Source organism: Halichondria panicea, chromosome 2 (genome assembly GCF_963675165.1).
Source record: "Halichondria panicea chromosome 2, odHalPani1.1, whole genome shotgun sequence".
In the NCBI taxonomy this organism is placed as follows: domain Eukaryota; kingdom Metazoa; phylum Porifera; class Demospongiae; order Suberitida; family Halichondriidae; genus Halichondria; species Halichondria panicea.
Window position 1 is genome coordinate 249674 of NC_087378.1, and position 13970 is coordinate 263643.

The window sequence follows — 13970 nt, forward strand, 5'->3', positions numbered from 1 at the left end:
GATGATTTGGCAAGGAGTGTTTATTTGACTTATGAAAATAGGGAAAGGATCATCTTTATAAGAAATAGCAAACGCTCTTCATAATGATAATCATTATTCATAAGTTCTGTTAACACTCTTTACCACATACATAATTATTACAACAACAAAAAACTATGGCCACTTCCACAAAGGATGAAATAAAAACTCTGGAATACTCAACCCTCAAAGTAAGTCTATCACATATATTAACAGCCAGTACTGTAGACCACACACACACACACACACACACACACACACACACACACACACACACACACACACACACACACACACACACACACACACACACACACACACACACACACACACACACACACACACACACACACACACACACACACACACACACACACACACACACACACACACACACACACACACACACACACACACACACACACACACACACACACACACACACACACACACACACACACACACACACACACACACACACACACACACACACACACACACACACACACACACACACACACACACACACACACACACACACACACACACACACACACACACACACACACACACACACACACACACACACACACACACACACACACACACACACACACACACACACACACACACACACACACACACACACACACACACACACACACACACACACACACACACACACACACACACACACACACACACACACACACACACACACACACACACACACACACACACACACACACACACACACACACACACACACACACACACACACACACACACACACACACACACACACACACACACACACACACACACACACACACACACACACACACACACACACACACACACACACACACACACACACACACACACACACACACACACACACACACACACACACACACACACACACACACACACACACACACACACACACACACACACACACACACACACACACTAAGGTCCCCTATGAACTCCTAAACAAGAAGTTTCGCTCAGTCCAGAAGATCCTAGACCGTGAGATCACCGTCACCACCTCTGACTGCTCCACCCTCCTGAGTCAACCAACAGTTACAGGACAAGAAGTGGACGCTCTGTTGTTGGGCGTGAGTGGTAAACTGGTCTCCCTCAAGAGGAAGGCAGAGGAGGCAGTAAAGGAGGAGGTTGAGTGTGTGCAGGCATGCAAGACACGTCTGGAACATCTCAAGGCCTATGCTTCAGGTGAGTTGGGCATCTACCTGTCACCCCCACCCCACCCCCGAGGTTTTGGGTTAAGTTTGAAGTTCTCCGAAATTTGTTTGTTTTGGGAGGTAATTTTGACTTCCCATAACTTGAGTTAAGAACTTAGGAACTTAGGATTGTTTCAATTTCACAAAAAGTGCATTTACATAAAGAGTATAAGATTATGTGTTCAGATCAACCATTGATTTGGGCCCAAATCTTCAAAGAAAGCGCTCCAAACCATATGACACGTCAAGGCTAGGGCCGTATTAAAGTAGCATGTTCTCTCAATGTTCTCAGGTGATCAGAGTGACGTTGCTAAGAGTGTGTGGGCGAAGAGTCGTGAGGACCGCATCTTAGTGGACCACCTCCTGAGACAGGGACACTACTCAGCTGCTCTTAGGCTGGCTCAGAGCTCTGGTACTGAGGTCAGTCTAGGGGAGAGGGGGGGTGGGGGGTCCATTCAAAGTGATGCATCAACTCTCCATAATTATATAACTTTAACATTATTTTTACGAAAGCTTAGAAAAATATCTTTCAAATGATGTGTCAATTATTTTCGTCGGGCCCATAATCTGTCTTATTTTTGTATTTTTATAATTCTATTTCAGCATCTGGTGGACACTGAGATCTTCCTAGTGTGTCAGAGTGTAGAGGAGGGGCTAAAGAGACGGGACACTGGTGAGTGAGGTCTGCTCTCTCTATCTGTGTGTGGCTGACATTTCCAGCCGATGCTATAATCATTCTAGATATCACTTGTGGTCATGGTTACAGCTATCGGGAGCTTTGCTTATTCACTGCAATACTGTAGTTATGTGATGTTGTTGCAGGACCATGCTTGGATTACTGTCACGAGCATCGCTCAAAGCTGCGACGAATCAAGAGTCAGTTGGAATTTCAAGTTCGACTTCAGGACTTTATTGAATTAGTGAGAAGCGAGAAACGAGTAGAAGCCATCAAGTGAGTTAGTTCATGGTGTGCACATTGTGACTAGTGTGTATGTGTCAGAGGGTTGATCTGACTGACTACTGTTGTTTTGTTCCATTTGAAAAATACATTTTTTGTGTAGCCGGCCTCACTAAAGTAAGCTCTGTTATATGGCATTTCAAAATTTGACAAATCACATGCATGTACAATGTGATGAACTTTTCCACTAGATTTTGTCCTCCACAGATATGCAAGGAAACATTTTGGCAGTGCAGGCAATGAACAGTTTCTGAGGGAGATACAGATGGCCATGGGACTCTTGGCTTTCTCACCAGCTACCAAGTGCAAACGCTATCAGGTCAGTCCACTGTATCTGCAGGAACTACACTCTTGAATATCTCTATACCTACAGAAACTGTTCTCCATGTCTCGTTGGAGTGAACTGATTGTTTTGTTCCGTCAAGAGAACTTCAACCTCTTTCAACTGAGTCCCCACTCTATTCTTACCAGTGTCCTGCAGGCTGGCCTCTCAGCACTCAAGACACCGTATCCCTCACCACTCAACTGTGTGTGTGTTAGGGGTTGCTACGTACAGTGTACTGTGTGTGTGTGCGTATACTTAACCACTGTGTACATGTATAGCTTTACAGTAAGTATAATTATGATAGTGCAGGTAGCTTAATGAACTGTTTTTTCATACTATATTTCCTCCCGGACTGTTAATCTCACTCTCTGAGCTATATCTCCCTAACTGACTGTGCCCCAGACAATGCTACAAGACAGAAGAGTTCAACTCTCAGTGTCCAGTCTGTTCCAAGTCCTTCAATGAGTTGGCCAAGTCCCTGCCCTTTGCCCACTGCTCCCAGTCCTACCTCACCTGTAACCTGTCAGGCCAGCCCATGAATGAGCACAACCCTCCACTCATGCTGCCCAATGGATACGTCTATGGAGAAAAGGTGGGTGGTATTTGTACAGTGATATAGCATCAGCGAAAAAGCCAGTAGTTGTGTGTCATACACAAGCATGCATTGTGCACTAACTTGGATACCAGTCTGTAAATGCCTTAGGTGTATTAATAGTAGCTCAAAGTTCCTCAATATAGTGCTTACAGTGTCAGCAGGTGTGTAGCTAATAGCATTTTGAAGTGCCTCTGTTTGTGACATGCTGACGTATTGTGTTGCTTAATTGTGTCTCTGTTCCAATAGGCTTTGAAGGACATGGGTCTACAGAATGACGGAGAGGTCACTTGCCCACGCACCAAGAAGACTTTCAAGTTCTCAGATGCCAAGAAAGTGTATGTCATGTAGCACAGACTTCAATCATCAAACTGCCATCGAACGTTAATAATTATACAATCATGATATTATGTTATTAATGACAATCTATGTATATCATACGTACTTGTACTGTCTTTAAAAATTTGATAAAATTTAAGAAATGTTGTTATAATTATAATGATACTGACAATGATAATGATACTGACAATGATACGAGAGTCTGTATACTTTGTAGATAATACACAATGTTGGAGTATGCATGTCACAGCTTCACGTCTTTCTCACTTCCCTCTAAGCCAACACTTCCCTCTAGATCTGAGTCGTCTTCCAACTTGTTCAGCTCTTCCTTATCTTTCTCCTGTGCTCTTCGGTTGGCGTCTTTCATGTACATGAGCCCAGCAGTCAGACCCACCGACACAACCATGCTCACAACTGCATGGTGTACATACATGATGTCAACACAGGCTGTATTGTATGTAGTAGATATTGTATGCCTAACCTAATTTACTGATAATGCTTAACTCACATATAGACACTAAAAATGCTGAAATGGGCACACTTGTCGTCGGTTTCTGTTTTCTGATAAACGAGCATTGTCCTTCGATTACACGTACTTCTGATTTATTTATTTTTTGACCCAATACTATCTTGTCCAAGTCTTGTTCAGTTATACCAATCTCACTCTGTCTCTCTGCAAAAGACGTATCCTCCAGTTTTGAAACTCTTGCATATTTTTTATTTGGGCCACCTTCTGCTTTGAGAAAAAATGTTAGTGGTTGTCTGATCCTATTGAAAACTTCAGTCCCTCCATCTTTATGGTGATGGTAGCTGTTCCCCGCTTTAGGTACATTGAAGTAGAGAATGTTTTCAGGGGTTAGTTGAAGTGTTTTGGTGAGAAGTTGTAACACCCACTGTGTGTAGTCGTGTGCATCCATCAGGGGGAGGTAGAAATTGTCTAATTCACCGTTGTCAATATAGTACTTCTGAGACATGTACAATCCTCTGCTGGCTGGTTCAGAGGCTAGGGTATTAGTCAAGTTTTGTATAAGTCTTCCAATTCCTTCATTGTTTCGATTAGCTATCTTGGTGTCATGTCCCAGTGGCCATTGAAATGGAGCTGAAAGACAGGCAGCATTAACATAATACATGGGTCGCGAGAGTGCTGCAAAACACGCCAACAGACCAGCACCACTGAATCCAATTACTGACATTCGCTGTTTGGGGAAATCCAGTTGTAATCGATTTTGTGTTCGTTTCTGCAATTCAAGTATGAGCGTGTCTTCTATAAAGTCAAGAATGTCACTAGCAGATCCACTGCATGCATATTTAGCCAGACAAATGTTTGCTTGGGCTATGAACTCTTTAGGAGAACACTTGGTGGGTCTTAGGGGGTCCCAACAGTTCTGACACAAAGTACACCTTTTGCCTCTTACCCTACAGTTCCAAATCGTATTACCTTCAGTCAAACTCATTATGTTGTTGAATGGATTGAGTCTACAGAAAGGGGCCTTGTCAAGGTAATGTATGGAGACAACCACAGCTTCCTTAATGCTAGCTTCATGCACGTACATGTGCTCCAGTGAAGGTGCAATATGAGATGACTCATTGGTTCCAAACATTACAATCAACGGGTACTTTCTAATAACGTTGTAATCAAAACTTGGTGGATAAAGAATCGTAGATGTGATAGAAACCGTTTCATCTGCTCTAAAAATATAAGAATTGAAGGATAGTTGAACAACTTCACTTCTCACACTAGTACCATCAAACCAAGGGTGTATATAAACTCGAGGCGGTACAAAGCCAATGGCTCCACTCATTGAGTTTGAAACAGGAAGAGGGATATAAATGTTAGGTCCTTTCATATCATCATTGGTAAACTCATCTCTGTACACACGCAGCTCCAGAGCTTGCTGATTCAGGCTGCAATAGGAGCTGTTCAAACAGAGTAGAGCGTTAGAATCAGAGGCATAAGATATCTCTATTATCCAAGTGCTGATACTCCGTGCAGACTTCTTCATTGGTTTAGGCTTGTCCCAACTAAGGCTAGGTCCAGATCCGCACACCCAGAGGGTCTTGATTGACTCTGCATCTTTCTGCTGTATATCGGCCACCAATTTGAATTTGAAGGAGGTTGTATCAGGAACGTGACAAGCCGGAGACTTTGAAGGCTCTTTAATACAAACACCATCATACTGCCAGTGAGCACCAGGTTGAGAGCATCGACTACCTTGGACATTCGAAACACAAGGACCAATTGTTTTGGCTTCAGCAAATCCAAACAGTAGATGTAGTAGCAATGATATCGAGAGGGAGACTGGTTGACTGAGTTTCATTGCAATGATGAGAATTCACCTGCATAATCCAACATGAAGAACTAGCTATACAGAAATGAACTATCACCTTGAGTCGAGTGCCAGTGAAATCCTCACCACCAGCTGCACACAGTGCAGTGGAGCATACACAGTGCAGTGGAGCATACAGTTACATTGTAACTGCAGCTCTGAGCCCAACCCCCATAATAATTATAGTAACTGCAAAAGATGGGCGTGGTTTAATATAGGAAGTGCTTTCTCTAGCTAGCTAGCTAGCTAGCTCTAGATCTATTCATTGTATTTGTCATGACCACAGCTCTACTCAACTCTGTCTAGCTTAGCTCTGTGTCCGTCTGTCTAGACATCAGTACCAGTATGGCAAGTCCTCCAGTAAGGCTAAACGTCTTCAGAAGTTCAGATGAGATAGTCAAGAGGTGTGGAAAGGTAAGTAGATGACATGTAATGTGCTAGCTAGTTCACATGACCTCGGCCTCGTAGGTGATGGTTGCTGGGCCCACTCTAGAGGCCACCCTCAAACTGGTCAGTGACAAGTATGGAGAGAAAGTGTTGGAGCTGCAGACAGTACGAGGGAGCACCATTGATGACCTCACTGTATTGAGGTATATAGCTATGACATCATGTACTAGCTGGCTACACGTTTATGGTGCTATGTGTGTGTTGTCCTTTGCAGGGATTGGGATTACGTGATTGCTATGATTAAAGGTAAGTTGTGACACATTTGGTGTTTTGATTGCTTTCCTTTGAGTATCATTTTTACCTTATATGGCCCTACTGTTCGTATCAGCTAACCCTGTCCGCATAGACCACCAAGACCTCACCAATACTCTGTGTGTGTCTCCTCCTAGGCACAGAATCAGAGGAGCCTCACTCATCACCACACACCCCATTGGAGCTGGACTCTGTCTCTATCAGCTCTGCCCCCTCCAGCAACCCCCCAACACCAGACCTCAATAGGGACAGGGGAGAGGCCAATGCTAGAGTTAGAGAACCGACTGATTTCTCTCTTCGAAGGACCACCTTATTGTCCACACCTGAAGCACCTTCTCGTAATGACTGGGTCAGACTGAATGTCGGTGGCAAGATCTTTGCTACCACGAGGTAATAATGGCATTGTGTTGTGTAGTCATATATTTATAAGAATCATTATTTAAAATATTGCCTTTTTTGTCCCAATGACATGCAGGGCCACACTAACATCCGATTCTAACTCAATGCTAGCAAGAATGTTTGAGTCATCAGGTATGCTACTAAAAATAGACTACTGCTGTATTATGTATAAATGTATTCATATATCTCAGGTTGGTTGAGTGCGACCGACTCCACTGGAGCTTACCTTATTGATAGATCACCTGACTATTTTGAGCCACTGCTCAACTTTCTTAGACACGGAAAACTCCTTCTGAACGAAGGAATCAACCCACAGGGTAAGTGTTAGAAATTGCTTCCCTGTGACTTCACACACACACACGCCATTACAGGGGTTCTTGAAGAGGCAAAGTTCTTTGGCATATCTAAAGCGACTGAACGTTTGGAGGGGATGGTGGCCACTGAAGAGCTCTCTATAAGCGGCCACTTCACTCGCAAGGAGTTCCTTCGAATGCTCTCCATTACCTCTTCCTCAACTATTCTACGGTGTCAGGTACGCCTCTGAGGGTGTTCTGTTTAGAGAGGTATATAGTCAGCTAGTGAGAAACCTTTGTAGCCTCCAGTATTGTATTATCGTCACTAGTATAGTATACATGTCGTATGCTAATTGACATGGACTTGTTATTGCTCTTAGCCTATAATCATTTATGTAAAGGCTTGTGCATTTGTAACTTCTCTATGTATTATCTGATGGACTTTATCGTACCCACCCACTCAGGGCATCAACATGGAGGGGGTGGATCTTTCGAACCTTGACCTGCGGAACATCAACTTCAAGTGTGCCACTCTGCGTGGCTGCAACCTCTCCAATAGTGACCTCACTAACTGTGTTTTTGAAAGAGCTGATCTCACAAAGGCTACCCTCGATGTAAGTACAATACCTCCTAGTTGGTCTGGAATGGAACGCCTTGTATCTTGCAATAATAATGTCCCTCATCATACAACCTTTGCCCCCCTCCCAGAATGCAGTGATCCAATGTGTGCACATGCCGAGGGTGAATCTCGAGGGGGCCACTCTCAAGGGCTGCAGTATGGACGAGAGACTCAACAAGTGCACCAACCTCGAAGGTAACAAAGTACCAGTAGAGCTTGTGCAATTATGTATTATGTTTGTTATACTCTAAGGCTGTTTTTTCGCCTCTGCATAGTTTTAAAGTAATTTTGTTCATCTGTCTCCAGGAGCCAATCTGAAAGGTATAAATTGTGACAACAGTCAAATGAATGGAGTCAATTTTCGTCTGGCCAGTCTGAAAGGAGCTTCACTTCGTTCCTGTAACCTGAGACACGCTATCATGGCAGGCACTGACTTAGAGGTGAGTAGTTTACAATGGCCTGCTGGGTAGGTAGGTAAATTAATTTTCTGTTGTCCTTTTCATTTTAAGGCTTTTGTAAGCTCCCATATTCCACTCGCCTTGTTTTGCATCCCTATATTGTAGCTATCATTGAGATGCATTTCACCTCTCTTAGGACTGTGACTTGGAGGGCAGTGACTTGCAGCATGCTAACCTGAGAGGAGCCAATATAGAGGGCACCAATTTCCAAGATGTGGCAGTGTAACGGCCTTTATTGATTTGGTAGGCTTGAGTAGTACTAGTCAGAGCTTAAGTTAAATGGTCTGTCACTGCCCTCTCAGGTTAAAGGTTAAAGCTTGCTACTAATTGAAGTTTGCTAATAATTATACTTTTTCTTTTGTCCACACACACAGAACAGTGATTTGACTGGTTGCGATCTTCAGTATGCCAATCTAAGAGGGTCCAATCTAGCAGGTGCCGTGCTGGAGGATATCACTGCTCCTCTACACATGTCGCAAACTGTCAATGTTACAACTGTGCACACTAATCTTAGCAATGGAGGGGTCATTGTAAATCAAGCAGCTGTGTTAGCAGGGGCCCCCTTAAACCCATCACAAGCACAAGAACAAGTCTTACTTAGAACGAACAGTGCACAATAAAACTGTGTGTGTGTGTGTGTGTTGTGTGCATTATTGTCTATGCAAGCCGCGGCTTGATTTCAATTCATAAGAATGAATATCATAACTGGCTGTGCGCGCAGTGAATGATGAAAACCACTAATAAGATAGAATGTTACTGTGGAATATAAATAGTCAAGCTATTTTATTACTGAGTAAGCTAGATGCGATGCCTCACTCAGAATCCCCTCCGAGCTCGCAGCTCTGTCGACAGGGTCGAGGGTCGAGCTGATGGAACGTGCCGTTTAGCGTAAACATAGATTCGGTGCCTCGCTCACGTACCTGTAAGCCTCCTCGCATGCACGGAGCTTGTACAAAGGCCGTCTATTTTTGTTTTTGTTTTGTCTGGTTCTGAGACTTTCTCTAATTTTTGTCAGCTTCAGGTGTTTCAATAAATGTATTACAATTTCTGAACAATCTGACGAGACAGGAAGGAATACATGCACAAGCAGGTACATACATACAGTGTATGAGTATACAAAGACCAAGACAGACAGAACTAGTGATTTGTATGATGGGTGGGTGTGGTGAGCTACGACACTGTTCTCGTACTGCTATCTGATTGGTCAGTTTCCATGGGGGCAGGTGGACCTTCCGGGTCCAGGAAGTCCCAGATAAGAATGGTATCGTCATGAGAGCTGCTCACTATTTGGAAGTCATCAAACTGAAGTCTGAACACTCGACCAGTGTGCTCTTGCTGTGAGGGGTGTGTGTGTGTGAGATGTGTGTGTGTGGAGGGGGTGTGAGGTGTGAGTGGAGGGAGTGGGGAGTTAAGGTAAGTAGAAGGTATACACACACACATACATGTAGCCTACAGACGGACACAATGATAACCTCACCACGAGTGTTCTGAGACAGATGGCGTCTGCAGGAGTGCGTGGGTCCAGTGCAGCCTGGAAGTCCCACACCTTGATGGCACTGGAGGGGCAGTAAAATAATGTCATGTAGTAATGAGAATAATTATTTGAATTTTCCACAATCTCACTAGACTAGTAAAATTGAAGCACACAAAAAACAACATAAACTGCCCTTTAGATACATAAACATTTCCCCTTCCCAGCTAAAAATCTTGTATGTACTACTTTGCCTGGCTCACCCGTCATAAGCTCCACTGACAATCCTCTTGTCATCGAAGCGTATGCACCTGACCAAGTCGTCGTGGCCCTCTAACAGCCGCAGACACGCCCCCAACTCAATGTCCCATATCCTGATGGTATTGTCGGATGACCCACTCACTACGTGGTTGCCACGGTACTGTAGACAAGCTATCCCTCTTCTGTGTCCATGAAGAGTCCGCACAAACTCACTAGTAGACGTCCGCCAAACCTGAGTTTTGAATTTGAATTCGAAAAGTTTATCCCAAAAGGAAAGGGTTGGGGGGCAGCAAGGTGAGCCAACCAACACATGGCCACATTAGACCACTAGTAACAGTACAGGTACATACCTTGATGGTTCTGTCTCCAGAGGCAGACACAATATATCGGTCATCAAAGTCCACCACATTGACTGCTGCCCTGTGCCCCACGAGAACTCTCCTCAGAACAATGTCCTTGGTACTGCGCATGTCCCACACGGCAATGGTACGATCCTGTGGGGAGAGAGAGCAGTGTTTAATCAGCAACAAGAAACTGACTTATAAGACGATAATTATAGCTATTCAGTATCTTACCTTTGAGCAGGTGACCATTGTCTTGTTGCAGAACCTCAGATGGAGCACAGCCTCGCAATGATGGACCAGAGTGTTGAGCATTGTACCACTGGCCACATCCCACACACTGTACACAATACACACACATTGACCACCTATACACTTGAGGTCCAGCTACCCTCACCGTATGGTTGAATCACTGGACCCCGTGACAACAACGTCCTCATCATACTGGAGACAGAGTACAGAGCCAGTGTGGCCTTGAAGGATACGAATACACTCCAGAGTATGCCTGTTCCACACCTACGAGGTAAGAGGGGGGAGATCACATGACTGAGAGTATGGATTATCAGCTCCACAAGAGAGATAACATATCCTACCAACTACATGTACTGTGTGTGCTACTAAGGCAGCACAGTATTATATATAAATTATAACAGTATAATTGTACTGGTGGGTACGGGGACGTGGGCTGTGGGGAGCATTTTTGTGGGCATTGAACCAGGGAGAGTACACACACACAAGGTTATAAAACAAAGGAAGTGCTAATCAAGAAAGGAAGTGCTAATCAAGAAAGGAGACTTTGAGGCTGTGTACTCACCTTGATGGTGTTGTCTCTGAGCCCACTCACGATCTTCTTGTCATCGTACTGCAGACAATAGACTCCCTTGCTGTTCTCACTGTGACACTCAATCCGGGTGAGAGAATGGTGTCCATTCTTCCAGTTAGCCACCATCCTCTGAAAGGTAGGGAGGGCACAATCAAACACAGAGTTTGCTGTTAACTAATGTACATGCACAATGCAAAGTTACATTTTGCATACCGTGACTTGATATAATTACGCATAATTATTTGTAATCATATAAACTGATCTATTTATGCATATTGGATACTGACATGCGTATAATTATAATTATATCCGCCCACTCCTTAGCAAGCTTCTCAGGCCAAAACTTAATTGGCAGACTCCCCTGACTACCACTGACCCCTAACCATCACTGACCCCTAACCACTGACTATCTGATATTATAGACCTCATAGACCTCACCTCTATGTCCTTGATAATGGCAGGGTATAGCTTGCGGTAGTACTGGTGGGCCAACCCCTCTGATTGGGGTACATGACGAAACAAGTACTTGGACCACCCCCTGCGCTCAGATAGACCCTTGTATACGGTATCTGTGGCAACCTTCATCTCGATAATTTTCTTCCACAGCAGTCCGTCCTCGACAACACGAAACCATTCAGTGCACACCAGCTCAGCTCTACACAGAGACTTGGCATCGAGATAGGATAGGATCTTGTAGGCTATGTGGTGAAGGCCCTTGCCTACAATGGGGGGTAGATGATTGCTATCAGTACTATATAATAGAGCCTGTTGTTAGGGGTAGTAGCGTGTACTGCAATGACATACTTGTAGTAATGAATTGCTCGGACAATATAATGTGATCAACAGATATTCCACACACAACCACTTACTAGGCAGGACGGTGATGAAGTCACGTTGGAGCATGGGCATTAGAATGGTGTACAGATGCTCGTGTTGGTTGAAGCTCATGCGTGCAATCACTTGCTCCACAAACTCTGTCTGTCGTGTTTGGGCCCACGTCTCAAACATCCGTAGACACATCTCCGTCTCTTGGTCGTGTTGTTCCCGTGGTGACATGGAGAACTGTGAAGAGTCCTCGTCCCCATCACGTCCCACCATCATCTCCACGCTCTCTCGCTTGAGCTCCTCAAGGTCCAGGTTGAACTGAAGTGCGTTGCCTTCAGATGATAACGCCATACTGTATGTGTATGTATGTGTGTGTGAGGTGTGACTATGTATGTGTGTGTGAGGTGTGACTATGTGTGTGTGTGTGCGGACGTCTGTGTGCGTGTGTGTGTGAGGTGTGTGTACGTCTGTGTATGTGTAAGCAACTGACCCAATACCACTAAACAACCACACCTCTAGCTACTATGGTACACTGTCTATAAAGGAAGTAGTCTCCCTATTAAACACACAGTACATGAAGCCCTTATCTTTCACCTTTATACAAGAGTTAAGTTGTAGATGTATGATCAGCTAGGGTCCAACTTGTTTACAGAGCAGTCGCCTCCTTGTGCAATGCAGCAATCAGCCTAGTCTTCTACGGAGACGCTATTGCATAGTTTGGAAATCCCCGAGGGTGCTCAGAATGAGTCAGCAAATTCACATAAAGAGAATGACACAGCACTTTTTAGCGTTTTAGCGGAGGTCAGAGGTCATATTTAGTGGGCGTGCATTTGGTGGGCGTGCCAGAAGAAAGCAAAATCCACGTGGAACTGAAAGATGGCTAGTTTGGAAGAGCAGTTGTCTGCTTTGGTGAGCGTTCAAGTGATATTTAATGTTCTCTTTGTGCTAGTAATGTTCTACTGTAGGGGGTGGAGGGGGTCCAACCCGTGGGGGGTATGTTGTCTGGTGCCAAGGCTGAGGACTTTGAAAACAATGTGAGTTGTGAGTACATTTTAATATTAGACATGCCCCCGGGTGACTCTCACTCGTACTTGTAGCCCGTGCTGGAGCAGATGTGGGCCATGCAAGCATTCAAGTATGCTGAGACACACTTCACTGTGAGTTGAAACTATTGCTACAATTATGTCGTATTATTATAAAGTAGTGTTCTCGTGTATACAGCTCATCCAGAGCAGGGATGCCAAGGAGTTCCAACTGACCAGGTACAGTGTCAGAGTGTCCATATGGTGTGTCTATATGGTGTTGTGTTTAATAGCAGAGTGTCTTGTTCACAGGGTGGACGATGAGCTGTACGAGGCAGTCCGGGAGAGGTTTAAGGAGCTCAAGGTATCAGACAGTGGTTCAATCCACTTACGTACGTACACAGATCTAGCTGTATGGTCCAATGCACACAGATCTAGCTGTATGGTTCAACACAGGTGGACGTGATTGACGTGGAGAGTATCAAGTCACCAGCTGGGAAGGAGGTTGTTTACACTGTGTGTGTGTGTGTCAGTCAGTGCAGTGTGTTGCTGTGTGTAGGTATGGCGACAGTTCTGTAATGACTTCAGGGAGAAGGTGCATGACTTCAACTTTGCCACCCTCCTAAGGTAACCACTCTTGTCATGGGGTGTGTGTGAATGTATTATATTGTCCCACAGAATTGACTCATCTAAAGAATACGATGAAGCCAACACTGTCATTGGTGAGTAGCAATGTTCATTGACTGATCTAACCGCTGACCCCCCATATAGTTCCACGTGCCCAGTTCCTTGCTATTGAAGTGGTCAGAAACAGACAAGGGCTTAACTCTATGCACTCTAAAAAGACTACTAGCTAAACTGTGTTTGTTTGTTTGTTTGTTATTGGCTACATGCATGGCTGTGTTGAATGAACAGCATACTTATCAGAGTGTTGCATCTCAAACAGAATGCAGTCT

At 44.4% G+C, this 13970-nt stretch overlaps 5 protein-coding genes across 6 annotated transcripts; 3 read left to right on the plus strand and 2 right to left on the minus strand.

Annotated features, from left to right (window-relative positions):
- Window positions 1-77: 77 nt before the first annotated feature.
- Window positions 78-3659, plus strand: LOC135332306 (E3 ubiquitin-protein transferase MAEA-like). The gene is made up of 9 exons (XM_064527692.1): window positions 78-209; window positions 996-1254; window positions 1555-1682; window positions 1866-1935; window positions 2085-2214; window positions 2428-2539; window positions 2594-2727; window positions 2948-3137; window positions 3387-3659. Exons 1-9 carry the CDS (start codon window positions 156-158, stop codon window positions 3486-3488), a joined length of 1179 nt encoding a protein of 392 aa, XP_064383762.1. The 5' UTR covers window positions 78-155; the 3' UTR covers window positions 3489-3659.
- A 61-nt stretch (window positions 3660-3720) lies between these two features.
- LOC135332287 (uncharacterized) lies at window positions 3721-5896 on the minus strand. The gene is made up of 2 exons (XM_064527671.1): window positions 3985-5896; window positions 3721-3890 (listed from the first exon to the last, which is right to left on the minus strand). The coding sequence occupies exons 1-2, from the start codon at window positions 5792-5794 to the stop codon at window positions 3721-3723; spliced, it is 1980 nt and encodes a 659-aa protein (XP_064383741.1). The 5' UTR covers window positions 5795-5896.
- Window positions 5897-6012: 116 nt separating this feature from the next.
- LOC135332297 (BTB/POZ domain-containing protein KCTD9-like) lies at window positions 6013-8981 on the plus strand. Of its 2 annotated transcripts, XM_064527683.1 has the most exons (12): window positions 6013-6217; window positions 6272-6393; window positions 6465-6496; window positions 6640-6892; window positions 6978-7033; window positions 7093-7218; window positions 7273-7433; window positions 7659-7808; window positions 7903-8008; window positions 8120-8253; window positions 8408-8514; window positions 8646-8786. In XM_064527683.1, exons 1-11 carry the CDS (start codon window positions 6149-6151, stop codon window positions 8495-8497), a joined length of 1299 nt encoding a protein of 432 aa, XP_064383753.1. In that variant the 5' UTR covers window positions 6013-6148; the 3' UTR covers window positions 8498-8514; window positions 8646-8786. The 2 variants fall into 2 exon arrangements, with proteins under 2 accessions (XP_064383753.1, XP_064383752.1); XM_064527682.1 differs by lacking the exon at window positions 8408-8514 and having other exon boundaries at window positions 8646-8981.
- Window positions 8982-9287: 306 nt separating this feature from the next.
- LOC135332296 (beta-TrCP-like) lies at window positions 9288-12768 on the minus strand. The gene is made up of 10 exons (XM_064527681.1): window positions 12587-12768; window positions 12037-12344; window positions 11606-11886; window positions 11159-11296; window positions 10742-10860; window positions 10579-10684; window positions 10354-10497; window positions 10006-10235; window positions 9749-9827; window positions 9288-9606 (listed from the first exon to the last, which is right to left on the minus strand). The coding sequence occupies exons 2-10, from the start codon at window positions 12341-12343 to the stop codon at window positions 9442-9444; spliced, it is 1569 nt and encodes a 522-aa protein (XP_064383751.1). The 5' UTR covers window position 12344; window positions 12587-12768; the 3' UTR covers window positions 9288-9441.
- A 9-nt stretch (window positions 12769-12777) lies between these two features.
- Window positions 12778-13962, plus strand: LOC135332315 (protein PBDC1-like). Its single transcript, XM_064527706.1, has 9 exons — window positions 12778-12901; window positions 12958-13026; window positions 13090-13149; window positions 13214-13254; window positions 13327-13378; window positions 13471-13518; window positions 13574-13641; window positions 13693-13736; window positions 13786-13962. Exons 1-9 carry the CDS (start codon window positions 12869-12871, stop codon window positions 13869-13871), a joined length of 501 nt encoding a protein of 166 aa, XP_064383776.1. The 5' UTR covers window positions 12778-12868; the 3' UTR covers window positions 13872-13962.
- The last annotated feature ends 8 nt before the right edge of the window (window positions 13963-13970 follow it).

Bases quoted from the DNA above. Each gene is read 5' to 3' on its own strand.
- LOC135332315 (XM_064527706.1), top strand. From the start codon at position 12,869: ATGGCTAGTTTGGAAGAGCAGTTGTCTGCTTTG. The intron at 13,642-13,692 runs GTAACCACTCTT...ATTGTCCCACAG, and splicing joins AACTTTGCCACCCTCCTAAG to AATTGACTCATCTAAAGAAT. The intron at 13,737-13,785 runs GTGAGTAGCAAT...CCCCCCATATAG, and splicing joins TGAAGCCAACACTGTCATTG to TTCCACGTGCCCAGTTCCTT.
- LOC135332306 (XM_064527692.1), top strand. From the start codon at position 156: ATGGCCACTTCCACAAAGGATGAAATAAAAACTCTGGAATACTCAACC. The intron at 210-995 runs GTAAGTCTATCA...ACACACACTAAG, and splicing joins TGGAATACTCAACCCTCAAA to GTCCCCTATGAACTCCTAAA. The intron at 2,540-2,593 runs GTCAGTCCACTG...CTATACCTACAG, and splicing joins CCAAGTGCAAACGCTATCAG to AAACTGTTCTCCATGTCTCG.
- LOC135332287 (XM_064527671.1), bottom strand. From the start codon at position 5,794: ATGAAACTCAGTCAACCAGTCTCCCTCTCGATATCATTGCTACTACAT. The intron at 3,891-3,984 runs GTGAGTTAAGCA...TACACCATGCAG, and splicing joins AGCATTTTTAGTGTCTATAT to TTGTGAGCATGGTTGTGTCG.
- LOC135332296 (XM_064527681.1), bottom strand. From the start codon at position 12,343: ATGGCGTTATCATCTGAAGGCAACGCACTTCAGTTCAACCTGGACCTT. The intron at 10,236-10,353 runs GTATGTACCTGT...TTCAAAACTCAG, and splicing joins CTGGAGACAGAACCATCAAG to GTTTGGCGGACGTCTACTAG. The intron at 9,607-9,748 runs GTGAGGTTATCA...CACCCCTCACAG, and splicing joins TCTGTCTCAGAACACTCGTG to CAAGAGCACACTGGTCGAGT.
- LOC135332297 (XM_064527682.1), top strand. From the start codon at position 6,149: ATGGCAAGTCCTCCAGTAAGGCTAAACGTCTTCAGAAGTTCAGATGAG. The intron at 7,034-7,092 runs GTATGCTACTAA...CATATATCTCAG, and splicing joins AAGAATGTTTGAGTCATCAG to GTTGGTTGAGTGCGACCGAC. The intron at 8,009-8,119 runs GTAACAAAGTAC...ATCTGTCTCCAG, and splicing joins CAAGTGCACCAACCTCGAAG to GAGCCAATCTGAAAGGTATA.